The sequence below is a fragment of the Pezoporus flaviventris genome, unplaced genomic scaffold (genome assembly GCF_033815535.1).
Source record: "Pezoporus flaviventris isolate CSIRO_AGI_PZ_B2104156 unplaced genomic scaffold, CSIRO_AGI_Pfla_v1 ptg000031l, whole genome shotgun sequence".
Taxonomy (NCBI): domain Eukaryota; kingdom Metazoa; phylum Chordata; class Aves; order Psittaciformes; family Psittacidae; genus Pezoporus; species Pezoporus flaviventris.
Genome location: NW_026892579.1, coordinates 52,457,061 through 52,485,010, shown reverse-complemented (window position 1 = coordinate 52,485,010; position 27,950 = coordinate 52,457,061). Strand labels below are relative to the sequence as shown.

The 27,950-nt window shown below is 42.1% G+C and overlaps 1 protein-coding gene across 8 annotated transcripts in view; it reads left to right on the top strand.

The window, feature by feature from the left end:
* PKHD1 (PKHD1 ciliary IPT domain containing fibrocystin/polyductin) overlaps positions 1–27,950 on the top strand; it is a 254,520-nt gene that overhangs the window by 42,743 nt on the left and 183,827 nt on the right. For all 8 annotated transcript variants that reach the window (XR_009744646.1, XM_061461031.1, XM_061461032.1 and 5 more), the window contains exons 29-35: positions 181–316; positions 4,071–4,266; positions 5,627–5,694; positions 8,332–9,945; positions 10,115–10,258; positions 17,919–18,132; positions 24,664–24,814. Coding sequence is in view for 7 of the 8 variants with exons in the window: in XM_061461031.1 (XP_061317015.1) it covers positions 181–316; positions 4,071–4,266; positions 5,627–5,694; positions 8,332–9,945; positions 10,115–10,258; positions 17,919–18,132; positions 24,664–24,814 (2,523 nt within the window). In the remaining variant the exon portion in view is untranslated. The remainder of the gene's footprint in view (positions 1–180; positions 317–4,070; positions 4,267–5,626; positions 5,695–8,331; positions 9,946–10,114; positions 10,259–17,918; positions 18,133–24,663; positions 24,815–27,950) is intronic.

Here is a 27,950-nt window from a genome sequence, read left to right as displayed (position 1 = left end):
ATCTTCATAGATGTCTCTTTACAGACAATGTAACTATACACATTTAAATAGAGTCTGGGGTATATTCAAATTTCATCAGGGCATGTGTCTGACTTATGGGAGATGCAGGAATATAGGGAATAACTTTTTTTTTTATTTGTGTATTCTTATCTCTGACATTTTCTTCGTTTCTGTTTCTAGGGGACAGAAGATGCTACAGTTCATGTGACACTGATTTCTGGGTACCAGTCAAGAACAGTAACCAACTTGTTCCAATATGATCCTTCCTTAAACCCAGCTGTTGTATCATTGAGCAGAAACACAAGTGGCATAGCAGGTAAAAATGCTGCAGACACGTATTGGGCATCATGTGTAGAAATGTTACTATTGCTGGTGGTGGTGGAGGAGAGGAATTTAGGTCTATGAAATTAAGTGATCCAACACTGGTTTTAGTTCTTTTACTCTTAAATCCCCATGTTTTGGGCTAGTCCTGATCAGTCCTTGTTGTTTTACATTGGTTTTACTTTAGCATACATGAGATAATGAGTTGCTTGCTGTAGACCAAGATGGATGATGCCCACAGGATTCCAGGTGTGGTATAGTGCTCCTTTTGTGTCATGTTTCTCTAATTCTGCTCTGAAATTATTCCACCTATTCATTCTCTGTAACAGGTTCAGCCATGACAAGAGAATGTCCTTCAGAATCCAAAAGGGTTGATCTGGAAATGCATCTTCTGCATTTTGGGTAGCTGAAAGCAGAAGAGAGGCAACACCCTGCTAGTTTCCATTTCCAAGACAAACTCTTCCAGTTGCCCTTGGACCATGTGATCCATTGCTTTAGAATATGAGTTTAGATTTCATGGACTTTGTGGGGGCAAAATCACAAGTAGATCTCATGGAGCGTTTAGCATTCTTGGTTTTTTGAATGTTTCTAATTGAGGTTAGCTTTGGCTCTGTTTTAATCATTTCTCTTTTATTTTTTTTTTTCTTACAATGTTTTGCCATTGGGCATAGAAGGTATTAATGATGAGTAGTGTCCACTTACAGACAAGCCTTTGAGGAAGAAAGTTTACTACATTTCTGTGTAGCAAACAGACACCATATTCCTCATTTCTGAGAGAGAAGGAAGATGGAAGGAAGCTGAAAATATTTCTGCTTTCCCAGTCACTCCATTCCCATTCCTTCAAGTATGCAATAATCTGACTGTTTGCTTGGGTCATCCCCCTCCCTTTTTACAGCCTCTCCAGTGCACACTTTAATAAAGCTCCCCCTTGCTCAACAGTTTGGCTGGACTTCATGGGGATGCAAGGAGTTAGGTGACTGCCAGTGACAAAATACACTTCTTGCTGAATGCCTGGCATTTCTGTTCCTTTCCCCAAATGCCCTTGTCATTTTCTATTACTCCAGAATGCATAAATAAGAGAAAATGTCCTTTATCACCTAAATATTATTCAGATATCATATCACCAAGGGGAGATTTTTCTAGCCGCGGGCAGCCCAGGTGCAAGGAATTCCTTAATGTTATAGTGTCTTGTGAGTGGTGGTGTGGCTGAGTTCAATCTCTTATTCAGAACCTCCACGGCTTCGTCTTTTAATATAATTTTCCTCCTATATAATAAAAAGAATAAATAAATTACACCAATGCCTTCCAGGCATCTAGGATTAAGCTGACAATTGACCAAGAGTCCAAAGAGTTCATGCTATTAACATATTCAACTTTGCAGGCTTTCAAACTTTATTTGACTCTGCACATGCAGAATTGAAAAGTACTGGCCTCAAGACCCGCTCAGGGGAGCTGTTAGATGAGGGGAGCTTTGTGCAGACTCTCCTGCTTCATGGAAAGTAGAGACATCTCCAAAGCTGAAGCTGTGGAGCTGAATGGTAATAGTGCCTGCTGGGGAGTGATGCTAAAGCCAAGTGACCCAGGTGTCTGCTTGGGAGACAAAATAGCTACCCAGATCTAAATCTCTAGTAAGAATGTATTAACCTATAAATGTTAATTTTGATTAAGACAAGGTGAGAAAGCAAAGCAGATGAGCTGCTCCTGACTTCTTATAAGAGCAAGTAGTGACAGTGCAAGGGGGGATGGCTTTAAACTGAAAGAGATTACATATTAGGCAGAAGTTCTTCCCTGTGAGGGTGGTGAGGCGCTGGCACAGGTTGCCCAGAGAAGCTGTGGCTGCCTCATCCCTGGCAGTGTTCAAGGCCAGGTTGGATGGGGCTCAGAGCAACCTGCTCTAGTGGAAGGTGTCCCTGCCTGTGGCAGGGGATTGGAACTGGATGAGCTTTAAGGTCCCTTCTAACACAAACCATTCTGTGATTCTATGACTACCTTTTCTTTTGGTTGTGATAACAGTGCCACGTGCTCAGTGAAGAAGAAGAATAGGAAAAATTAAAGCTGTTCTGGAGAACTCTGTGAGTAGACAAGTGTTTCAGGCAAAGGAATATTAACACCTTTAGCTTTATTAATTTAGGAAAGGGATTTATGTAACATAGTAGTCTATGACAGCAGGAAGTTAGACTTCAAGACCCCTTCTCAGCCTGTTTATTCCCGCTTCTGTGCAATAGAGCCCACACCCTTCAGGGGAGACAGGAGTATGAGATTCACCTCCTAAAGATGTTTCTGTGCTTGTTGTTTAGATGTCTTGCATACACAGTGAAGAGAAATAGACCGTTATGTAGTGGGATTCACCACAGCTCTTTTGTATGTCTTCCTTACAATAAGATGATTCATGCCATAAAGGCTCTGCTTCTCTTCATTTACTACAGATAGAGCTGTCTCAGTGAAAATGTCTTTATCTGGACTAATGCATATAAGTTATTTCAGGAGGAATTTAGGTTATGAAATTCCCTTCTCTGCTGCTCTTGTCATTTTCTATTACTGTATTATGCAGAAAGAGAGGGAAGTATTCTTTGTCATCTGACTTTTATTTGCCTCACACAGGGCTTAAATGGGAAAGAGCACCATGTTTCCTGAAAAAAATGGTGCTTTGTACCTGTGATGGTTTTGTCTGGGATAGATTCAATTTCCTGCATAGTAGCTGGTATTGGGCTGTGTTTTGGGTCTGTGCTGGAGACAAATCTAAACTGATAACACAGGGATGTTTTCACTCTATTGCTGAGCAGCTTTTACACAGAGCCAAGACTTTTTCTGCTCCTCACACCATCCCACCAGTGAGTGGGCTGAGGATGCACAAGGAACCAAGAGAGGACACAGCCAGTGCTGCTGATCCCATCTGACTCAAGGGATAACCCACACGATCTGATGTCATGCTCAGCATATAAAGCTGGGGAAAAGGAAAGAAAGAGAAAGGGAGGGGTGTCTGAATGATGTCATTTTGTCTTCCCAAGTAACCATTACATGTGATGGAGCCCTGTTTTCCTGAAGGTGGCTGAATACCTGCTTGTGATGGAGACTGAATGAATTCCTTGGTTTGCTCTGCTTGTGTGCACAGCTTTTGCTTTACCTGTTAAACTGCCTTTATTCTCAATCCATGTGTTTTCTCACCTTTACCCTTCAAATTCTATCCCCAGCCCCACGAGGGAGTGAGTGAGCAGCTGTGTGGGGCTTAGTTGATGGCTGGGGTTAAACCACAGCAGGACATATGTAGGCATCTGACTTTACGTAGCCAAGGAAATTTTCATGTAGCTGTAAAAGGTTCCTGTTAAATAGCTCCTTAGTGCTGAAAAATGGCCTGGATAATTTGTCAGGGATTTAGGAAAAATCCCAGAAATCCTCATTTTCAGTTTATGTGAGGTTTAGAAAGACTGGATTTGGCTTTTATCAGCTGCAGATATTTATATGATAGACATTTATGGTAAGGGGGCATGGACCATATCCTGAGGGTTTCTATAGATGATCATAACCAAGTTCACTGTGCTAAAGTCTCACTTGTGGCTTGTGACCTTATCATGGAGGGGTTGAGTAGGATGCAGAATCACTGTGCTCTTCAGTGTTTTGGGCTGATGGATGTGACTGGACCTGTTCTAACATGATGAGACTCCATGTTCTTCCTTGTGCAATGGTTGCACATGCTAAAATATCTGCTGCCAGCAACACTGAGCTGGTTTTATCTGTTCTTCTCTTTGTAGGTGGTCAAGAGCTTCAGATTGGAATATCCCAGTTTTCCAGCTACCGAGATTCAGATATCAAGGTCCAAATTGGGGACTCATGGCCGCAGATCCAGGCACAGACAGACCATAGCATCAATGTGATGCTTCCAGCCCTGGCTGCAGGATGGTACAATGTTTCCCTTACCATCAATGGTGTTGCTGTTGCTTCAAATGGGTATGTGAACATGTGTACTTTAAGATGCATTTCATTCTCCCTTCTATTTGGCATTTTAGGGTTAATCTGAAAAAGAAGGTAAGAGTTTTCACGAGTTCTGTACCTAACAGTGAAATTTGCAGTGTGGTATAAAATGATGAATAATTATCAAGGCATTTATTGATCTGTGTACCCCAAGTCAGCAAACTGCTAATGCGAGTCAATTAACTCCCCTTGGATCAGTAGGAGGCAGGAGAGAAACATTTTAGAAAAAACAGCTGATTTGATGAAAAATGCATATTCAGACAATCAAAGGTATTCACAGATTCAGGTCAAATGCAGATAAATTCCGCTGTAGGAAAACAGCAGAAGAAAAGAAACACTTTGTGAGAAAAACAAAAGCTAGTTTGAAAACCAAGAAAATGCTTTGTTTGGAGAATTTTTAAATGAAGCTATTTCTATTTCTTAAGGTGAAACATCAAGCTTAGATAAATGTATAAATGAATTAAAATGTGGGGAAAAATTGACCTGAAAGTGGGATGCAACAATACATTCACAAGCAATACAGTTTTGCTTCTCAGCCATGCAATGCTCATCCATGGCAGTTGCTAGGAATGATCCTGAAGCAATGGTAGTACAGAGAAGGGAGCTGCTTTTACTGCTCACAAACCACCCTAATCTGCTTGTTTCATTAATAAAATTCAGAAGGAGAAAACCTATGGTCAGTGGAATGACACACAGGGATTACATCTGATACCGATAACTGATCTGTTGTCAGCACCATTACTTTGTCTCCAGGGACAGAGAGTGGAGGGAGATGGATCATATTAAGAGACAACTCTGATCTCTGGTGGGATGGATTGCAGGCTTGGGAAGGTCTAGATTGTCCTTTTTGAAAGGAGAGGGTGATGAGGAAAAATAGATGTAGGTGGGAGAGAAATGGAGCTTCACCTTTATCTGAGTGTGCTTCAGGTATGGTGGGAGAATGTAAGGAAGGAAGGCAGGTGGAATTTCTTCCGTGCTCTTGCATCTTCTTTCTGTGGGCATAGCTACAGTGGGGTCTGTTTGGCAAAAAACTCCGGCATTCTTTCGTCCTTTGATGAGCAATTCAGATGCACCTCATGGACTAAATTTGTCCAACAGGCTGCCGCTTGATAAGAAGATGCTTGCAGTACATGTGGCTCAAATCATGTGCACAGATTTGGTTTGTGGTGTGGTCTTGTCACTGTGGCATTGAACAAAGAGAATGTGCCAGGTGGGTGTCTGGCCTTCCAACCTAGAAGGAGTTATAAGAGAGAACAGTACTGCAGCAGGGGAGAAACTTATATAGAAAACCCCTTAAATCTCCAAACCCCCTTTCTATGTTGCTTGTGTTTTCCAGGGTTGAGCCGTTAATCCAGTACCTGTCAGAGATCTTCAGCATAGAGCCATGTTGTGGCTCCTTTCTGGGTAAACAACGTCGGTACACCTGCAGCCACTTATGGAGGTTAAAGGGATCAAGGGCACAGTTTTCCTGCAGGAATGAAAAGGGCATCCCATTTCACATCAGCTTAAATGAGGGTGTTTTAAATCTGTGACCCTTTATTATGCAGACATCAACTGGCAGACAGCAGCAGTCTGGAAATGTGGGATTGTAGTGAGCATCCCTCAATCTGGTTGGCTGGCTCAGGGCTCCCTGTGATTTCAATTTCATATCTTCAAGTGTTTGCTCATGTGTCCTTGTATGCTCCTATTGGGAAAACAAAGTGTTCCCACACCTGACTCATCTGTGCAGTCTCTTTCAGTCATTACATCTCTATCTTTCAAGGCTTTCTATCTGAAAGTTAGGTGGCAAGCAGGGGACAAGTGTGGTTTGAAACAAACAATAATTTCAAGTGATCCCAAAGGAGACACTCCTTTTTGTTAAGTTCAAAAGAAAAAAAAGTCATTTTTCAATGTTAACCTTAATAAAAAATGAAGTATTTATTAGTCTCATTCTGAGTTTTTAAACACTGGAAGTAAATTGCTTTTCAGAGTGAGATATTACTGAATGAAAAAGAAAAGTTTAACTTTAAATCTTAAAAATCATATTTGGTATAGTTAATTTATTTTTAAATAAAAAAAAAAATTTAAATTGGGTGGGGGAGAGTTAAATCCCCTCAAAATGTAGTGATTTTTACATGAGCCCTTAGAAATGCTATTATAGGAGACAGAGAAATTCTTGTGATGCAACGTCAGGTCCTCCACAGATTGTTCTCCTAGGCTCGCAATACACTTAAAGATACAAAAACTCAGGGGCTTTGTGTTACATGATTGCTTCAATACTTTGTGAATTGCCCAAACCTTGAAAGATGAGAGTGGAGATAGAGTTTGGAAAGCAAAGCCTATAAGTTTTGAAGATTAAGCTATAGTAAAAAAAGACCAAAAAATAAATTATTGCATCCTTATTTTCATATTTAAGGGTAAATTGAAGTTTAAATAAGAACCAACTAAAACTTTAGCTGTAGTTGTATGGATGGCTTAAGTTGACAGAGAATCTCATCACTGGAAAAATCACCAGTCCTACCCCCTCCATTATCTCTGGTCTTTTGTTGTCTATAACACTTGTGTGGCCATCTGGATCAAGGACTGGAGTTCACTCAAAAGGAACCCTGCTATAAACCAACTTGTTTTTTTTTCAGGCAGATCATGGGAAAAGGAAGGGCATGTGTTTAATGGATAAAGAGGTTGAAGCAAGACAGACAGGGCCCTGGGAGTACTAGTACTGCAGACTAAAGGAAAATGGAGAGAGGTTTCAGCTGGGCTCTGGGATTGGAAGCATGGGATTAGGCTGAGAATGCTGGAGGGTTTACATTTTTATTATTGTTACCTAAAATCCAGGCTGCTACTTCTTTGCTGCTGCCCTTATTCTCAGCACCCTGGGAGGAAATGCAGATACAGCTGTGCTGCAGCATGTAAATTCAGACACTGGGTTTCATGCTTATTCCAGATAATTAGCACCTACTCTCAGTGGCAAGGGTGGTAGCAGAGACTTCTAAGGCTCCTTCTTCTGCCAGTATGGAGAGGGATTACAATGACATATTGTAAAACAACTGTGCTGGATCAGACCAAATAGAGCCTGTCTCCCAAGAGTGACCCAAATACAAGATGGCTTAGGAAGAGTATGAGTGGAGCAGTGTATGATGATATTTCTCTATAAATCTTCCAGCTTCCAGCACTAGGCACAAGAATAGCTTCATTTGGAGGCCATATCTTTGTGTCTAACTCTGCCTGAATTGCTTTTCCATCTGAATTATCCTATCAGTTTGCACTACCCTTTTGCTGTCACCTTCTGTGGCCTTAAATAGACACGCAGGTAATAAAAACACACAGGTAACCACAGGGGAAAGCAGACAGCCTGTGTTCTTCCAGCTCATGCATTGGGAGCCCTGGTCAGAGTCGCCTTTGACAGCGGAGGGGGAATTACTTTTCTCTTCCTTTTCCTGTTCTACCCATCTTAAATGGTGCAGACTGGGAGCATGTAAGTAAGAGAGGGTTTAAAGCTGGTTGTATTCATCAATGCATCAGCTTTTCTGGTCAATGAACTCCTCCAGGGCAAGTGACCATCAGTGCATGGCAAATCTGGTACTCTGTCTGAGCAGCCAGGCAGAACTGAATATTGAAGGAAGGTCTGTGGGTTTGACTTTTTGTTTGAAAGTAGTCATACCATATCCTGCTTCCATGTATGCAGCAGGACCAAACCACATCTAGCATCTCCCCACCTGCCTGTGCAGACCATCCCATTCCCTGAAGAGTTCATTCTCTGTGCGCTCTCATGGGTCTTCTCACAGAAGCTTCCTCCAGTTTCGTGGTGGCTTTCTAATGTCATTTACTGCCATGAAGGTCCCTGGCTATCTGATACCTTAGCCTCCTGTCCACATAGGATTATCCTGATATGATTGCTATTATCTCTAGCTGTCTTGTTCCGAAAAAAGAACTTAATTTTTCCATTCATCTTGGCTAAGACTGTCTGCTGTGTTTATCAGCTTTATCATGGTTTGTGATTGTTCACATTAGTTAATTCCTTTCCTGCATATAAAGTCCTTCCTTATTTTGTTTTACTCCTAGGTGGAACACTGCTCACAATCTCTGGGGTGGGCTTTAGCCAAAATCCTGCCCTGGTTTCTGTTTCAATGAACAGGAAAACCTGTAAGGTTACTCACTTGACAGAAGATACAATTTGGTGCCTGACCCCCTCAGCTGCTAATTTATCCAATGAAGATTCACAAGAAATCTCTGTCAGAGTAAACGTAGTCATCAGCAGTAGGTCAATTCAACACATTCTCTTTGCAAAAAGGACCACCACCTTTAATTACCAAAGAGCTTTGACTCCTCTGATTACCGCTGTTAAAATGGAAATCACAGAAAGCAGTCTGCTGTTGAGCATCCAAGGGATAAACATCACTGGATCTGTTGCTATGCTTGGACATAGTGAATGTGAACTAGAATTTCAACATGGCAATGAGTCTGCAATGTTTTATCAGTGCTCTTTGCCTCTGAACAGCCTGGAACCTGGGATTTTCCCCGTCCAAGTTATGCAGAGGCAGCTGGGATATGCTCGTGTAACAGCAAGGCTGCAGACCCTTAAAATAACTCCACAGATAATCTCCATATTCCCACCACAAGGATCAATCTGTGGTGGGATGTTACTCACTGTATCTGGTACTGCTTTAAAATCCAGGAGGAATTTGGTAGAGCTCAGCCTGCAGAGTAATTATTCCTGTGAGGTCCAGAACTCTGACCATAATGGCATTAGTTGCATTGTCCTTCCAGGGACCCTTCCTTTCCATTATCAGTGGCTGTCTGGGGCATCCTGGGTTCTTAATGTCACTGCAATTGTCAATGGCATCAGCAGTGTCTGCCTTGGAGACTGCACACTTCACCTTCATGAGCGGTGGACCCCTCTTGTAGATTCGGTGACCTGGGAAACCAATGGGACATTCACATATGTGGTGATCAAAGGACAGAGGTTGGCATGGCCAAATGATAGGCCCATGGTACATGTGAATAACCAGGCTGTCTGCGAGGTAACTTTCTGGAATGAGACCAGCATCAAGTGCCAGATGGACTGCATTTCCCCAGGGGAGCACAACATTTCCGTATTCAACAGGAAAAGTGGGCAAGCTTGCTTCAGAAAGGCAGCCCCTGTTCTTACCCTTCTGCCTCAAGTGCACCAGTTTTATCCACGAAACTTCAGTACCAATGGTGGAGGCCTGCTCACCTTAGCAGGCTTGGCACTGAAAGGAAAGAGAATGACTTCTGTTCTCATTGATCACCGCCCCTGCCTCATTCTCAGCATCACCTGTGCAGCTATCCAGTGTACAGTACCCCCAGGTAACGGGAATAGGTCTTTGACTCTGAAAGTAGATGGCATCACCTATTACCTTGGAAGAATAAGTTACAGTGAGGATTTTACCCCAGCTTTGCTCTCACTTGCTGCAACTGGTCTCCTTTTAACCATGAGAGTATCACTGGTCACAGAGATGGACACCATCTATGTATTTGTTGGAGACTTTGCTTGTAGCAGTGTCACCATCACTAACTCTACTTTGCAGTGCTCTGCTCCTCTGCTCCCTGTTGGCCATTACAGTGTGCTGGGCCTGGATGTCCCCAGGGGCTGGGTTTCCTCCAACCTGACATTCACCTCTGAGCTGATGGTGACAGCTGTGCATCACAACTGGGGTAAGTCATGAAGGCTTGTTGCAGCTTCTCTGTGGGGTGCAGTGTGAGGGACTGCAGCGAGTAGGTTTTTTTTTGCATGAACACAAAAATGATGAATTAAAAAGCATACACTTGTTGACACCTGGCTGTCAGCCTGTGTCTTAATTACCATTTTCTGTTCTTTTCCAAGGTGGTTTGAATGGAGGAGCAATTTACCTGCGTGGAATTGGGTTTTCCCCAGGGAAGACTTTGGTCACAGTCTGTGGCACCAACTGTGGATTGTTGGGCAACACAACGATGACTGACCTGGCCTGCCTTGTCCCACGCCTACAAGGTCAGCTAAGACACAAAACCTGGCATTTTGTTAAAAATACTGCCTAAAACTCTATTTTGACCTGAAGGGGTGTGTGTGTCCATGTGTCTGTCCCAGTGTATCTCATCCAATGGGAATAAAAAGCAGCAGCAGCCCTGGAGAAAGGAGAAGAACCAACATAACGTTGGCTTCAGGTTTTTGAGCTCAGTCCAAAGGCAACTGCTATCAGGGGGAGGTTTTGTGTCAATAGCCATGGGCTCTGGACTAGATCCACCATGTGCCTGTGGCCACACATGCTTTGTGTTTGTGGATGAGATGTGCACACAATGTCAGCAGGTCCTTGTGGCAGCTATTTCTCAGGAAAACAGTCTCGCATAAAATGTGAATGAGTGCTGTGGGCTTGTGTACACAAGAACCCCTTGGCCATCATGACTGTCTTAGTGAGCTGAGCTCCCTTAGAGGCCTTTTCTTCTGTGGCCCCATACATTTTGTGTTTTGGCTGCATGGTGGGACAGCTTCAGGGGGTAATGAGGTGGGAGGAAAAGGGTGAATGACTGTGAGGGTGAAAAATTTTGTACTATGACCAAGTTCATACATTTGGGCAGCTGGAATGATGATTTAATTCCTTTGAGTGGGAAGACGGGATCATCCCTCTCCAGAGTGGATGCATTCCCTTAAATGGAGAAAGGCAGCAGGGAATGTTGTAATGATCTCCAGCTTTCCCAGAGAGAGATAACTCTGCCTTGATTTTGGAGGAAACTCTTTGAAATGGGAATTTCCTGGAACAAGTTGTATTTCCTCCCTCTCCTACTGGCAGCACAGAATTAGACTCCTAAGATCTGCAAAAAGTAGGATTTAAGGCTTTTAAATCTCACCCTGAGACATACACCCTTCTCCAAACCCTAAGCACCAAAGTACCTACCTTAGTGCTGCAGCATTCCAGCACTTGCTAGCGTAACACTTTAGCACTTCCTAGCTCTGATGCTAGGAGAACATCCTGATCTCTACAGGAATGTTTGCTGTTCTGTGGTCATCCAGAGTTCCACCATTCAAGTCACCAAACTTCCATGGACTCTTCTTCTTTGTGGACCTGGAAGAAAGGTGACAGCAATGGTAAATTACCAAGGTTTTGCTCAAAGATGTGTGGAATATCTGTTTTCCAAATAGAATTTGACTAGATAGTTACTGAAAAAGCAGGCCAATGTGAAATTTTGAGCAAGGGTTGGGACAAGAGGCATCCAGGGGTCCTTTTCAGTCTCAGTTGTACCAAAACTCTCAATTTGCTCGTCGTTTTTAATGGTTCCTTTCCTCTTCCATAAGGAGTACTGAGAAAAATTGAGGGGGTTTTTAGATCCAACCACAAGCACTCAAAAGGAGGCACGAAGACGTTGTAAATTCTCAATTTTCCTTGTTTTAATTAAGATTCAGGCGCAGTCTACAAAACTGTGTTATTTTTTTTAAGCAAGAAAACACGCATGGTACTGGAGTGCTGGAAGAAACCCAGAGCACAAAAAGGCGAAGTCTGGTTATTGTAGGAAGAATAGCAGAATAAAATGTAATCAAATTGGTTGAAACTGTGAAACATTAATAACTGTGTTCAAAATTCACTGCGTGGCAGGCGGCAGAGGGAGCCTGGGGAAAAACCATTTCAGAGGCAGCACCACAATGCTTATTACCAACACTAGATGTCAGCAAGTGAATGCTGATTGCTGCCTGCTTTGCTGGCTGTTTCGGGAGAGAGGATGCTAAGGGTCATCAAACAAAGCTACACAGGCGCTCTGGCTTTGAGGCCAGTTACAAGACAACCTGTCTCTCCCCTGCTGTGATTTTTGCAGTGTGCAGCCCTGAAAATCTCATCAGTCGAGTTTTGTCAATGAAGTCTTTACAAGAAAACGTCCCTTCTTTTTTTTTTTTTTTTTTTTCCTTGCATTAAATTCCTTTGCAGGCAGCTTAAATCTGTGAGTGCTTGCCAGGCAGTTTGTACTCCCTAGGACACTTGTACTCAGTTTGTGCACATCTACACGTGGCATTGGTGATTCTGTATATAGAGCAAGATGCTTTCCAGGCAGTGATCCTCCTATTATTTAAGGGATTACACTCCCCACCTTTCAGGGTGTGAGTGGACTGATTAAGTGCAGTTAGTCCAGTCTCACCTCATGGTCTACATGGTGCTACTTGCCTGGGGAAGTTTGCCACATGGCATTCACACATTCAGGGCTCAGACCTTCCTTTCACAACCCCATCTCCATGGGAGAGGTGGTGAAGAGTTTGGGGATGCAGAACCACGAGCTGTGAAGGAGATGGGTGGAGAGATGAGTCTGTGGTGCCTCAGGGCCCCTTGATGCAGAGGCTGGTGCACCCAGGTTGCATTCTTATCTGACATTTCCCCCTGCTGCTCATGGACCAGGTGACGAGAAGTGAAGAGTTTAAGCTGTGTTTCTTCTGTTACAGTACACTGGTGAAGCAGAAACACCTCTCCTCCAGCAGTGCATGATGTCAGGTGGCATCTTACTGCCCTGGGGTTTCATTCCAGTGCTAGGTCATGTTGTGTCTGACCTGATTAAAATGTTCCTGTGGGAATCCCCAGCCGGTCCATCTAGCTTACACGTGATCAGATCAGCAGGGCAAGGCTCTGCAGGTGGGAAATATGACTTCTTTCCCTTTTAAAAGGCAGTTTTCTAAGACACAAGGTGTGTGTTGGTCTCAGTAGGATTCATCCATAAACCTCCCTTATGGGGTCTTCCTTAGGAATGGGTGTTGCAGCAGAGTTCTGGTTCGATCATTGGCAGGAGCTGGGCCCACTGAGTGCTGGAACATGCTCAATCCATGCATGCCTAGACTCTTTAATGAACACTTTTCTGGAAGATGTAGGAAAATCAAATCACAGCAGAAGTAAATTTGAGTTTCACCTTTAAAGCTGAAGAAAATTAACAAAATTAAATGAAGCTAACAAAACCACACTCCTGGCAAGCAAAATACAACCAAACAAAAAAATACCTCAAACACAAACACAAGTCTTTAAAGGTCTGTTAAAGACATACTGGATTGATCCTGAGAGCTCTCCTGTTGTCTTGTTCTTGCTTTCTTATTCATGTCACAGTGCTGTTGATGAATGCAAATACAACTATAGTTCTGTTCAGCTCAGGTTACATTTACAGAGCACGTGGTTAAAGTCTGTGGGATTGAATTGTGCTCGTGTGAAAGATGGGGAGACTGGCAGGAAGCTTAAGGCAGGTGAGAAAATAACTGAATATTCCTAATAGATAATATTAGGGTAGGTACCATATATGAGTTTTCACAGTAAGCCAGTATCTGACATTATCTGTTTGATATCGGGGTGAGGGTAAATAAGGCACCTTTAAAAAGGGGTGAACTGATAAGAAGATCCATCAGGGAAAAAGCTGAGACTGATTTGCCTGGTTGCACTGAAGTGCTTAGAATAACAGGTCTGGCTTTAGGGTCTTAATGTAACAGCTCCTGGGATCTTTGTTAGTGAGTCCTGGACTGGACCTGCTATTAGCCAGATTACATTGGTAAAACTGGATGTTTAGGGAAGAGGATTTAGATTAAAGGCCAGAAATGTAATGAAGCTCAATGAAGTCTAAAAAGAAGAGAGACGTGGCTTGGTGGAGCTCTTTGCATGGGGCTAGAGAAAAGAGGAATGAATTTTGATGGCAGCAGTGCAGATATACCAAGGAGAAGCACTGGGCTAGGACCCAGGGGAGCTATAGTCAGGTAAATGGGGTGATTTGTACAAGCAAACAAAGAAGAAATGAAGAGGATGTTGCAATTGAGACCTCAATAGAAGCCAGGGCCTGTGATGTTTGCTGTGGAGATAAAACCAAAGGATCCGAATGGTCCCTTCTCTCTTTTAAATCCAGAAATACAATTGAGAAAGAGAGAAAAAGAAAAAAAAACATGTCAAATACATGGCAGGCATGTTCTGACAGTGAGATCGATCGAGTGCTGGAATTAGATGCAGTCACCTCTTAGGACTTCTGAAACTTGGTTGTGCAAAATGAATGTCTCCCAGGAAGTAATTCTTCTTAGGCAGAGGTTGGACTTGATGACCTTAGCAGGTCTCTTTATACCTCTCTCCATCCACCTTTTGTTTTTTAACCTTTGTCTTCTCTGCTAAGCCCATGTTGAGTTTATGTTCTCTAGTGCATTTTGTGAGTGGTGGATTACTGGGGATGTGTGATTTGGCACCAGGACTCCTTGGGCAGTTGTTCAATCAGTCTGCAGCTGCCCTTGGGACTCCTGAAGGTTTTAGCCTCATCACATGTCCAGCAGTTGTTATGAAACAGCCACCCAGAAAAAAAAGCCCTTCTGCTGAACAGCCCAGGATCCTGGCTTGAAACAGACTATCCCTCAAAGACAGGGTTGGGGGCAGTCGGTCCTTAATCCATTGCCAACATGCAGAGAATTGGCTGCCGTTGTGTCTGATCTCAAAAGAGAAGCTGTAATGGGATGAATGCATTCATCTCAGTGATGGGATTGTATTACACTTGATTAGCAGGTTTTATCTTTATAGGGAATGTAAAACATAAAAAAAGCTTTATTCTGGGGCTTGAACACTAACCAATTAAGCAGGAAGAAGAATTGTGTCCTAGAACAGATAGAACATCCTCTTAGAACATACTGTGTTGTAATCTTTAGCTGATATTTTTGTTGCTGTTGTGGCAGAAGATAATGCCACCAATAATACTTGCACTTAATGGTGAGAAGAAGTGGGATGAAAAGCCAAGACTTCCCCCTACCTGAGAAAAATATTAAACTGGGAACAGGGAATAGGAGGACCTCGGAGATCCCTAAAGAAGCAATGAGAACGGCATGTCTCCTTGAAGAGTAGTATCTCCATCAGATGGAAAGGAGCTGTAGAGTGTGGAGATGAGACCCCTCCTTCCTTCCCCCTGAGAGAGCAAAAGCAGTCCTAGGTTTGATTCTGAAAATCATCTACATGTATATAAGCAGACAGCTGTACAGATTAAGCAGGGTTTTCTTGGTTTTTACATCTACCTATCTCTCTACAGCCCTTTGTAATCATGTTCTTTAGCTTTGATTTTATAATTAGTCCCTTTGTTTGCCTGGTCTGAGTTAAAAATTATTTCAGCAGTTGGCAGAATACAAGGCCTCCTGTTCCTACAGACATGATAACATTAAAATGAGGGCATTGGACCACATTAGAAGTGCCTGATTTCCATGTGACGCTCCAGAAGTATCCAAAGAGACAGGCTATTCTTCTGCTGGTCTCTAAGAGCTGCGCTGGAAATAATTTCTGGTGACCTACATTAGCCAGGCAAGTTCTTTGACAGCAGCAAGGTATCAAGGAAAATATTCATGTCTTGAGATTCTGGGATAAATTTCTAACATTCATATTAAAATAAGGCTCAGCTGTTTCTCTACACAGGAAAACCACGACATGCTCTTTTCAAGACCACAAATTAAACCAAAGCCTCTTTGGGTTAGCTTACAGCAACCTGCTGTTTTTTCTTAAACTATGCAATGTCAATTTAATCTTCCTTTGACCACCCACCTTCAGAGAGTGGTCAAACGCTGGAACAGGCTTCCTAGGGAGGTGGTCAATGCCCTAAGCCTGTCACTGTTAAAGGCGTTTGGCCAATGCCCTTAAAAGTATGGCTTAACTTTTGGTTAACCCTGAAGTGGTTGGACTAGATGGTTATGGTAGATCCCTTCCAACTGAAAATATTCTGTTCCTTTCCATATGTGTGTTAGTGTTGCTCTAGTTGCTTATTCATCTAAGGTAGCTTCTTATTCTTCATTACAACATCTGAGCTTATTACAGTCTTTCATGTCACCAGTAGAATAGAAAATTAAAGCAGAAAGAGCTGTTATACCCTATTACAAATTTTTCTGTCTGCAGAAAAGTTGTGGGTTTGTGGAGGAAGGAAAGGGCAGTGCCATCACTGCTTGAATGTCTTTCATCCTTACTAGTTTTGAGAAATTCTCAAAAAAAACGAAGCATACATGCCCCTCTCTTTCGGAGAGTCCTATAATGATTTGGTTCTGCTGTGGGTTGTTGCAATAGCAAGTTATTTGTAGTACTTGGTTGTCTTAGATGACAAGCATTTCCAAAACTCATATATCTAACACAACTTAGAATGCCCTTGGAATGGTAGCCTGTCCTCAAGGAAGAAGCAAGGCTTCTGTGGGAACAATAGAATACCTGAGGTGGCTCTAGGTATAATTTCTGGGCAATAAAAGCAAAATATACGCATGGTGGCATCATTCCTTTAGGCTTCTCTATTACTTCTGTCTTTCATATTTATATGTCAGTCTTCAAGGCAGGGATTGTGTTTGGCTGTGTTTGAATGGATCCTGAGCAATAGAATTGTCACTGGATTTGGGGAGGGAAAAGGATTAAGCATACTGTGAAATCTTTGAGGATGTGGTAACTTTTTACTTATGCTAAATCCAGAGAAGAAGAAATACAGAAAAAATATGAACTTTCTCTCCAAAGTTCAGAGCAGATGAAATACTAGGTTTTAACATTTAAAAAAAACACCTTAAACATTAAAGTTGTAAACTTTTCAGAAATACTGTATATGAATTAATAATTTTTAGCAAAAAAATACTACATTTTTTAACATAGGAAATAAAGCATTTTCATATTTTTACCATTTCAAAAACCGTTTTCTTAGTTCCACTCCTTAGGAACTAAGACATTCATTGACAATGACACTTTCCAAGCAAACAGGGTATCTTTTGAGAAACTAGAACCAAAAAAAGCTAACAACAAAAATATATCTTTTCTTGATAAATTCTTGTTGATTTGATTTATGATACTTGAGGGACACGTTGGATACTATGGTGCATATTGTGATACTGTCCACAGAGCTTTCCAGGAGTTCAATACAACTATTTTATTAGTTCAGGATTAATGAAAATTCTCCAAATGTCTTTACATGTTCAGGGTTTTGAGAGAAGCAGTTTTGATCTCTGGCATGGTTTAATGCTTAAAGGATTCCTGTTTTAAATTATTAAAACCAAACATTTAAACTGAGCTGAACTTCAGTGACAGTTCATATATATTTTTTGTCTGGGTTTTGAATAAGAAAATCTCGTTTATTTTCACACCACTTGCTCCTTAAATACACCTCAAAACAAAGCAGCTGCTCCCATTACACTTCCTACCACATCCATGGAGTCAAAGTTGAACTAACTCTCTAGTCACGCTCAGGTACAAAGCAAGGTGGGGAGATCCCACTTCCCACAACTTCTCCAGAATCCCTCCAAGATGTGGCAATGTTTTCATAAAGCCTGTTTTTGTATTTCAAAGTTGTCATAGATGTTGTCACATCTCCCTTGTAACAGGTGTGTGCCTTATGCCTGATCTGTAAACCACAGTCTATCTTCCCCATAAGAAATGTCCATACTCATACTGTATCACTGATGTCACCTCCTTCTAAACACAACAATTTGATCCCAAAGGCCATCCTGATGCTGAATGCACAAGGGAGGTTATATGCTTGTTCAGACTAAGCAAAAGGCTGAAGGAGTTGCATGGATACCTACTCATCCCCCAGAACGATGCACCAAAAGAAGGTTTGGAACATGCACATCAGGAATCTACAATGACAACTGTTACTGCTAAAATATGCTTAATATCAGTGGTGTGTAGGCTGCTTTGGGTTATTTTTTTTCTCTCTTCTCTTTGCAGCTTCTTTGGCTGTTCTCTGTGGCTTGACACATTCGTCTGTCGACTGCCAAGAAGATAGAGCCACTTTTATTGAATGTGATGTCCAAGTCACAGTAGGTTCCTATCACCAGAGAGAATCTGTGTCTTACCTGTATGTCTGTGAGGACAGCCCACCTCAGTGGCATCAGAAGGATGTCAACCCACCCCAGAGGCATTTTGCTGGACTCTTTATCAGGTTAGTGCTTTGTCTCTCCAACAGCAGAATGGGCCCATCCATGAATAACATCCCCAGGATGGCATTCCACCTTTTGCAGAATTGGCCTCTGCCAAATGATGGACTGAACAAACAGATTTCTGATCCTTAGGTTGACGTCAATAGAGCAATTTAGCCTTGAGACCACTAGAGAGCTCCGCTGGGTTGTGAAATTAATTCTTTGTGTCTATCAAAGCATCTCTAGTCCTCCCCCCTCCTTCCATTTCCTCTTTTTAAAGTGTTTGAGAGACATCAGAAAACCCATCTTGTAAACAGCCTGCTTTGTTCCTTCTTAGGTTTTAATATTTATCTTCTGATCCAAAGCAACATCTGGTGGATGCCAATGGGGAAAAAGATTAGGCATTATGGAAAGCAGAAGTTTTTGTTGGTTGGGTTTGATTTTTTTTTTACCCCTTTCTCACATCCCCCCTTCCTCTCTCCAGGCATTTTCATGAGCAAAAAGTCGCAGAGAAAATTCAGCAGGCTGTACGATATATTTACTCAGCAAGGGTGCTCAGGCATTCATTTACTTATTCAAGGCTTAGGCTTTACAAATCCAAGGTCAAGTTGCCAGGAATATAAATTGGTACTGTTGCCTTTAATAGAGTGGTGAGGGTATATACCTGCAGAGCATTTACTTCCAAGATTCAGAGGGAGGTCTGAATTAAGGAATAGGTGAACAAAACTTTCCAAAGAATACTAAACAAACAGAGAATTAGAATATCTCTGTAATGTTTTGCCCGTGATTTGCTGTATATGGTAAAACCTTTCCTGGCTGGTGCATGATGTTGCATTCCAGGTCTTTCAATTGAGTTGCAGAGGTTTGGTCCTCATCCATAGCTGGTCCTTATGTCACAGCTGGTGTTGCGAGTAACAAAAAGTAGTTCTGGATACTCTGTGTTGAAGGAAGAAAAACAATTAACATATATTGAACAAAGACAGCAAGGCATGAGTAACACAGTTATTTAAACTTGTTAAAAAAAAAAAAGGACCAAAGAAACCCCAAACTTTTGTTACTAAATATAGATATACACACAGTTATATATATGTACACATACATATATATATATTTATATATACACACAGTTACGGCATCTACCTTTCAGCCTATCATATCCTTTTCACAAGCTTTTTTAGTTTGACCTGGGATCCACAAAGATGAACATCTTAAGAATTATCAAGTTCTTGTCAGGTTTGAGAAAATCTGTGTTAGGCAGAAAGTAATTATTTTCCTGTTGATGGAGAGGAAGGCAGAGTTCTGCCCTGATCGGCTGTTTGCCAGCAAACTGTAGGCCAGACAGCATAACAAGGTGCTTGGTGACTGTCATGGTTTAAACCTAGCCAGACAGCTCATTCACTCACTCCCAGTGAGTGGTGCTGGGCTGGAAGCAATCGAGGCCCGTGTGTCCCACCCCGAGGGGGTCTCCACTTTCCCACTACCGGAGAATGGGGAGGAGAATCGAAAGAGTGCAACTCCCACGGGTTGAAACAAGAACAGTCCAGCAACCAATGTACAACACAAATCACCACCGCTACCACCAATGACAACAATGATACGAGAAAATAACAAGGGAAGAGAATATGATAACACCCGCTGAAAAACGAGTCAGACCCAGAAGACCCCGTGTCCTTTCGGGTAACTCCCAGTTATCCCCCCAGGCAAGATGTGCTGTGGTATGGAATACCTCTTTGGTTAGTTTGGGTCAGGTGTCATGTCTCTGCTTCCTCCTGGCTTCCCCTCCTCCCTGGCAGAGCATGAGCCTCACAAAGTCCTTGGTCAGGGTAAACATTACTTAGCAACAACTGAAAACATCGGTATTATCAGCACTGTTCCCAGGCTGAAAGTCAAAACACAGCACTGCACCAGCTACCAAGGAGAAAAATTGACTGCTACTGCTGAAACCAGGACAGTAACGCCAGCATGGCTTCACTAAGGGGAAATCCTGCCTGACCAATTTGGTGGCCTTCTATGATGGGGCTACGGAACTGATGGACAGGGGTAGAGCAGTTGATGTCATCTACCTGGACTTGTGCAAAGCGTTCGGCACTGTCCCACACGACATCCTTGTCTCTAAATTGGAGAGACATCAATTTGATGGATGGACCACTTGGTGGATAAAGAGCTGGCTGGATGGCTGAACACAAAGAGTTGTGGTCAATGGCTCAATGTCTGGCTGGAGACCAGTAACAAGTGGTGTCCCTCAGGGGTCGGTGTTGAGACCGGTCTTGTTCAACATCTTTGTTGGTGACATGGACAGTGGGATTGAGTGCGCCCTCAGCAAGTTTGCCGATGACACCAAGCTGTGTGGTTCGGTTGATATGCTGGAGGGAAGGAATGCCATCCAGAGGGACCTGGACACACTTGTGAGGTGGGCTGATGCCAACCCCATGAAGTTTAACCATGCCAAGTGCAAGGTCCTACACCTGGGTGGGAGCAATCCCAGGCACAGCTACAGGTTGGGCAGAGAAGAGATTCAGAGCAGCCCTGCAGAGAAGGACCTGGGGGAGCTGGTCAATGAGAGAATGAACATGAGCCAGCTTCAGTATGTGCTCACAGCCCAGAAAGCCAGCTGTATCCTGAACTGTTGGAACTAGATGTTCTTAAGGCCTTTTCCAACCCTAATTACTCTATTATTCTATGGTTCTATGATTGTAAAAGGAGTGTGACCAGCAGGTCGAAGGAGGTGATCCTGCCCCTCTACTCTGTTCTTGTGAGACCTCACCTGCAGTATTGTGTGCAGTTCTGGTGTCCTCAACCTAAAAAGGACATGAAACTGTTGGAACAAGTCCAGAGAAGGGCCACGAGGATGATCAGGGGACTGGAGCACCTCCCGTATGAAGACAGGCTGAGAAAGTTGGGGCTGTTCAGCCTGTGGAAGGGAAGGCTGTGTGGAGACCTCCTAGCAGCCTTCCAGTATCTGAAGGGGGCCTGTAGGGATGCTGGGGAGGGACCCTTCATTAGTGACTGCAGTGACAGGACAAGGGGTAATGGGTTAAAACTTAAACAGGGGAAGTTTAGATTGGAAATAAGGAAGAAATTCTTTACTGTGAGGGTGGTGAGGCACTGGAATGGGTTGCCCAAAGAGGTTGTGAATGCTCCATCCCTGGCAGTGTTCAAGGCCAGGTTGGACAGAGCCTTTGGTGACACGGTTTAGTGTGAGGTGTCCCTGCCCATGGCAGGGGGGGTGGAACTAGATGATCTTAAGGTCCTTTCCAACCCTAACTATTCTATGATTCTATAATTCTATATACATGCAGCTGGCCAACAGATGTGTCCAAAGTCACTTTGTGCATTGGTAACGTCCTAGGGGATGAGGACAGTTTTGTTGCGAAGACATATGAGTAGGGAGACCTGGAGGGAGGCAAGAAAAATCCTGAAATTAAACTAGTCAGTTCTATCGCTCCAAGAGTGACTTATTGCAAAACAAGGAACTCTAAAATCCTTGCTTTGTCTACCTGAACTCTGCTTTTGCTCACATCAGTGTAACCCCAAAACAAGTAACCTACAACCTTGAAAGCTATAGGACAATCCAATATCTCACTCCTTGTTCTTTTGCTTCCTGTTCTCTGGATATTTAAACTGCGCTCAGCTCTTTACTGATTAAAAAAATTCACCTGCAACGAGTCTATTTGTATGATTATTTTTCTTTTTGCTCCTTTTTGTGGTCTGGGCCGCTACTGTGGAAGGAAAAGTCATACAGTCCATTTGCTGCTTCCGTATTGTTTTTCACTGTGCTTTTGTTCAATTTATTTGTAAATGTCCCAGAGACAGGGTTTATTATTCCTCCAGGGAATCCTAGCAGGGAGATATTTCTGAATCAAATCAATCAACTTATTCTTACCTATCCTTCCAGCTTTTTCAACTTTCTTGTTATTGTCATTAACTTTTCCCCATTTTGTGCTCATATATGTCTAGTGGTTAGAAATTAAAACTTGGGCTACTGAGAAATTTTCCAGGGTACTGATGTTTTTTCTCTGGTGAATTTATTTCTAATCTGGTTCCTGCTGAAAAGGAGCTGGGGAAAAGATAATTGTTCATTTTCAAGTGAGTTTCCTGATCTAAAAAATGTGGGGAGGAGGGAGGAAGAGCTTAAAGTCATGCAAAATGACCTGTTTCAGGACTTTTGAAAACAGTTTTTTTTCAAACATCAGTTCAGAAAAAAGTTTCATTTCAAAATATTAATGGAATTTGTATTGAAGTGTTAGAAAATTAAAATATTAAGACTAGAAAAGGAAGATTTTTGGAATTCCTAAAATAATACACCTAGATTGCTGTAATTAATAATAGTAACCAATAGTAACAATAACAAAAATATATATTTATTTGAGTTCTGTGCAAATGTTCAAAAATTAAGGCATTCCTTCCAGGATGGTTTAAAATTGTTGAAATCGCTCCTGGCCTAACTGCATATGAAATCTGTCTTACTAGTTTTACAGTGGTTTGAATAAAGCTTCTCCTGATGTAGTCTGTACTTTATGAACACATAATTCCCAATGCATATTCCTTAGAAGAGGTGCAAGTCTTGCCATTGACAACACGGTACCAAATACATCCATGAATTCCCTTTTAATAAGTCACCCCTTCTTTTCCTGCATTTCCTTTAACCACTGCAATTTGTTAACTGTTTCCAGCATCAAGGTTTTGGAATGCAGTTACGAGAGGACAGGGAGGAATTGGCTCTTTGCCTACAAGCAAAGCTTGTTAACTTTTGTAAAAAGATGTGAACAGCCACTCAAAGATCCTTGTATTGACTTCAGTGCCTGGCAAATTGGGCCCATGCCCTGCATCCAGCCAACAACAACCCCCTTTTGCCTTTAAAACAGATGCTTATTTAAAAGATGCAGCTTTTTCTTGTAGCATTAAAAAGAAGTGCTGTGCTGTCTTGAATTGAACGCCAAGTCCATTGAATTATTGTACAGGACAAGAGCAGTTCTCAAAGTGTTGCTATCAAAAGCAAGTGTAGTTGCCTATGGCTGGCTTTTGATTATTGATACAGCAGACGGAAAGGTTCATTTAAATATAGAAATAAAAATTCATTGTTAAAAAGAGTGAGCTACTTGCAAAAGGCTTTTTTTGTTGTTGTTGTTGATGTTTTTGTAGTTTCTAATGTGGCTGCTTCCTTTAATACTTTAACACTGAAAAAGGGCAACAAAACAAATAACCCCTAACTGCTCTCTGTCAGAGCAGCTCTTTATTTGTACAGTGAGCTGCCACATCCTGCATGGTTTGAAAACTTCAGGTTCGTCAAAGCATCCTGATCATCACCCTCCTAACAAAGGTCTGAGTGTTGACTTTCCAATTGGGTTGATTTTGGTAGAACTTAATCTCTTAAATTTGGCACTTCAGAAAGCCCCATTAGATGGACCTTTTAGGAGCCTGGAGACCTCTGAAAATCCTAGTCCTACCTTTCTGAGTCTCTATTTTGTTAAGTAAATCATATTATGAACTCTGTCCTTTCTCAGCTATTCAGAAAAGTGGTATAATTTCTGAGCTATGGGTGTTGCTGTAACTCATCTCCTTTCTGCTCTCCTTCCCACAAGCTGGGAAGGAGATACAAGGTGTGTATGTTCTGCAGCTTGGTGGGGAGAGGAGGAAGAAGGAGCAATGGCCAGGCAAGGAATGAGAAGTGACGTTGGATTATCCTGTCCTGAACCTAAGCCTGTAGAAGTGAATTTGGAAGTTTCCCCCTCATTTTGAGGGATGCTGGATCCTGTAGCTCCCTGTAATGAAAAGCTACCAAAGTCAGCTCCTGTTAGCAGCAAGACCAAGGCAAAAAAAAAACATGTTTCTTCCCCACCCCCTTTTCTGTCACTTCTTCCCCCAATGCAAGGGGAGGTTTTAGAGCAAATGTCTGTTGGTATAACTGGCACATATATCGAATCTCCTTAGTCTGGGCTGTTAAGTAAGTTTAATTAATTTACTAAGTTAATGTTCCAATGCTAGCAACAAAGCATCATTGCAATCAGCTGGGTAGCAGGAATTGGAACCCCTAAATGAGCTCATTTTTTCACAGTTGGAATTAGGGACCAGTTAGCCAGTTGTGTGGCTTTTCCAATTTCTCCACTTGCCCTAGGGGAGTTGCAAGTTATTCATTCCCTGTTGCTAAGTGTGAGTAAGATGGGGAGGGGGGAGACACAAACAAACCCTACTCCATGTAGGAGTCCATCTTTGATCCTGACACTGCTGATTCCCTAGCTGTTGTCTGCACTTATCTTCCTGCCTTGGTCCTAGAATGGCATTTCTTACTGTTTGTAATAGTTTGGGGAAGCAGAAAGGCATCACTGAGAGATATTTACTGCATGTATTTTCATCCTGAGTGTGTGCAGATAAAGGAGGGGAAAAACAAATAAACAATAAAAGAATGGAAACAAAATTACAGAAATTTGCAAAGTTTGACAAATGGTGGCCAGGAGTTGCCACAAGCTAATGGCTTGCAATGATTAATAAGAGTAAAAATAATTGCATTTCATTAAGATTGATGACACCCCATTTAACCTCCCTTCTCGTTTCAGCCCTAAAGTGGAAAGAGATGAAGTTCTCATCTATAATAGCTCCTGTAACATTACCATGGAAACTGAGGCAGAGATGGAGTGTGAGGGAGCTAATCAGCCAATTACTGCCAAGATTACTGAGATATGGAAAAACTGGGGCCAGAACACTCAGGTATAATCAAATCTTTTTTACAGACTGATTCAAACAGCTTAAAATTAAATTTGTAATATTGTGTACATTTAAAGGGGGGGCAAAAAAAAACAATTTAGGCTGAGCAGCAGCAATATATAATATTAAATGCTTTCCAACTTTGAATAGCAGTTCTAATGCAGTGCAGCTGTATTAATGGTTAACTATGGTTAATCATGTATTTTATGAGACATAAATGAGCTTTATTTTCTGGGCAATGCATACCTTTTTTAACACTCTCCTGTTTTCTAACATAAATTTGAAGTCTCTTCTGAAAGTGTTATTTTCTCTTACTAGAGCAGGATGTTAGCTGTGAGACACAGAGTTTCAGCTCTCTGGCAGAGATTTAGCATTCAGCGTTTGTGCAGCTGTGGTGATATTTGGGTTTTGCTCCTCTTCAGTACCTGCAGTAAAATGGGACAGTCTTACCAGGGCTATGTGTGGGTATAGAAAGACATACCTAGAGTTCATGACAAAAATTTAGGACTTTGAACTAACACCATTGTAAAGCTCTATATCTAAAAATGACCATTGCAAACCTTAAACATCCTTTAAGAGTCCTTGTAGTGTTGAAGAATTTTTGGAGAGTACTGAGTTGGATACCAGATTGTATCACCCATGAGAAAAGAATTCAGATGGGTCGGATATTTAGTGAACATCAAATACCCTTTTGTCACAGTCCTTTCCTAAATGAGCAGCACCTGAGAAGTGGAGTCCCACTTCGTAGGGGGCAGTGCAAATGGGAAGAGTTACAAAACTGGATTATGGTTAAAAAAAATAGTTTTTATCTATTAAATCAAATTATCATGCAGTCATCTTAGACTTGGTTTCTTGGTCGAAACCTGGGAAATTGGAGTTCATTTGCTCAGTATTGATATTAAATCTATCACAGTAATTTTTAACTTTGCTATCTGCGATGATATATCCTTTACCACCTTATCCCAGAAGTAGCTGCAGTGTCCTGGCAGAGTAATTTTAGCATGTTTCTAGCATCAGATTCTAGATCTTTTACTAAGAGTCTCTGAATATTTGCCCTGCAAATCTACCTTAGGTGTATGTTACTATTGCAGCTGAGTATCCAGAAATACGATTGCTTTTCTTATTTCAGTTAATTCTTCATCGGTCTGTGAAGGAATGTCACAGGTATGTTTTTCCCTATCAGTACTCATTTGCTAGTCAGTCTTGCTAGTTATGCTCCCAGAAACAAGCCCTGCTAAGGAGAAAACCAAGCCAAAAAATAAATTTCTAGTTGGTAACTGCAGGAAGCCATCAAAGGGCAGTGCTCAGGGAAGTATCAGATCAAATGGTAACTACTCCTTTTATTCATGTTTTCCTTCCCAAATGTGATAAGAGGACCTCTACAGCCCTCAAGCCTGGGCTGCAGCATAAAGAAGCTATTACCTACTGCTGGCTGTGATCTGAATAGCTCAGCTGTGTCATGGGTCCTGAAGTCTCAGTAATTAGATGATGACAGGTTGACTTTAGACTCAAGTGGGAGCAAAAACAGGAGGAAGTAGTGAGATTTGTCCCCTCTATGGTTTTTCTGCTCAGATTGAGGGAAATGGAGGAAGTCCTAAGCATCCTGAATGAACAAATTCATTCAGGGAGAGCAGAAGGAAATCAGCAGCGCTTTTAGATCTGGGATTTGCTGCTGCTTAATGAACCCAGTGGGCATTTGGAATCATTTTATCCCTCTTCCCAAAACTGGCCAGGGTGAACAGAGGTGGATGGGTGGAGAGTTCAGATAAATGGTTTCAATTTTTGTCCCTTTCTAGCTGACAGCATCCAGTTAAGATTTACGACCTGGTGCAGCATATGCATGCTTCACTGTAGAGGTTTAAATCATGTCATGTGAACTGGCCTTACCTTTCCAGTGGAAATAATGGTCCCCAGGTTCAGCACTAAGCAGTGAAATGCATTAATAGAACCACGTGCCTTAGGATAATGGTGCTATTAGCAGGCAGCACAACTCTGTGTACAAGTAATGGGACTGCATCTCTTTATAATAACATCTGGCACTTCTATTGCACTCTTATGCAAGGATCTGAAAGCACTTCATAAAAGAATGGGCCTGATCCATAGCTGTTCTCAGTGTAGTTACAGTGCTCAGTGCTTTGTTTTCTGCTTACTCCTCTGCCAACTGAACGATGCCTGGGCAGGCTGATAACTCAACAGTGTATTAGCACAGCTGGGCTTTGCGGGAGGGTTGGGGCAGAGGTAATTAGATGATGATGGAGCAGGATTAGCTCCAGTAGGGCACTAGAAGTAAAATGAGGCATTGCAGAAAGGCTAACAGAGGCTTATATTATCAAGAAGGTGGAATGAATGGGCATTGGCAAGAAGAGAGCAACCTCAGTTCAAGGCTTTTGTTTTACACAGAAAATAAACCCAACAAACCAAAACCATAAAAGGCTGGTTCTGAGAGTTTGAGACTAAGGGGTACAAGCTTTAGAGTGAAGTAATTTTTAATTCAGCCTTTATAAGGTACCTAACGAGACCTGTCCATAATTCTTAAAATAATAAGGAAAATAATAAGGGATTCATGTGATTGGTTGGGATTTGGTAGGTTGCCTCTGTTTGAGGGGAACATAGACTGTGAATGTGACAAGGTTTTGCAGCATTCTTCTGGTGGGGGAATGGTGGGCAGAAGGCTCAAGAGGTGCCTGGGTAGAAGCATGGTGGGTGTATGAGAGAGGCCAAGAGACATGATACCCCCGCAGCAGGGAACTGAACTTTAATAAGATAGTGATCTTTCCCAGGTTTGAGTTTCTATGGTGCTTTTAGCAGCTCTGTTCCCAGTAGCTCCCAGGCATGACCTGGAAACACCGAAAAGAAAGCCCTGCATAAATGTCTTGGTGTACAATGAGTGGCAAAGGCACGTCCAAGAGCTACATCAGCCTTCTTTGACCAGCAGGATCCTCACACTGGAAACAGTCTGTTTTTCTCTTGCCTAACTCTGGATATACAGAAGCTCCAAGTACTAGAAGAACTTTGTATCTAGATACAGACTCTTTATAGGTGCATTTTTCCCCCTTTCCTTGATTCCCCTCTTTCCCACAATAAATACATACAAATATCTTAACCCCAGACACATAAACTCTTAACTCTAGGTATCTTA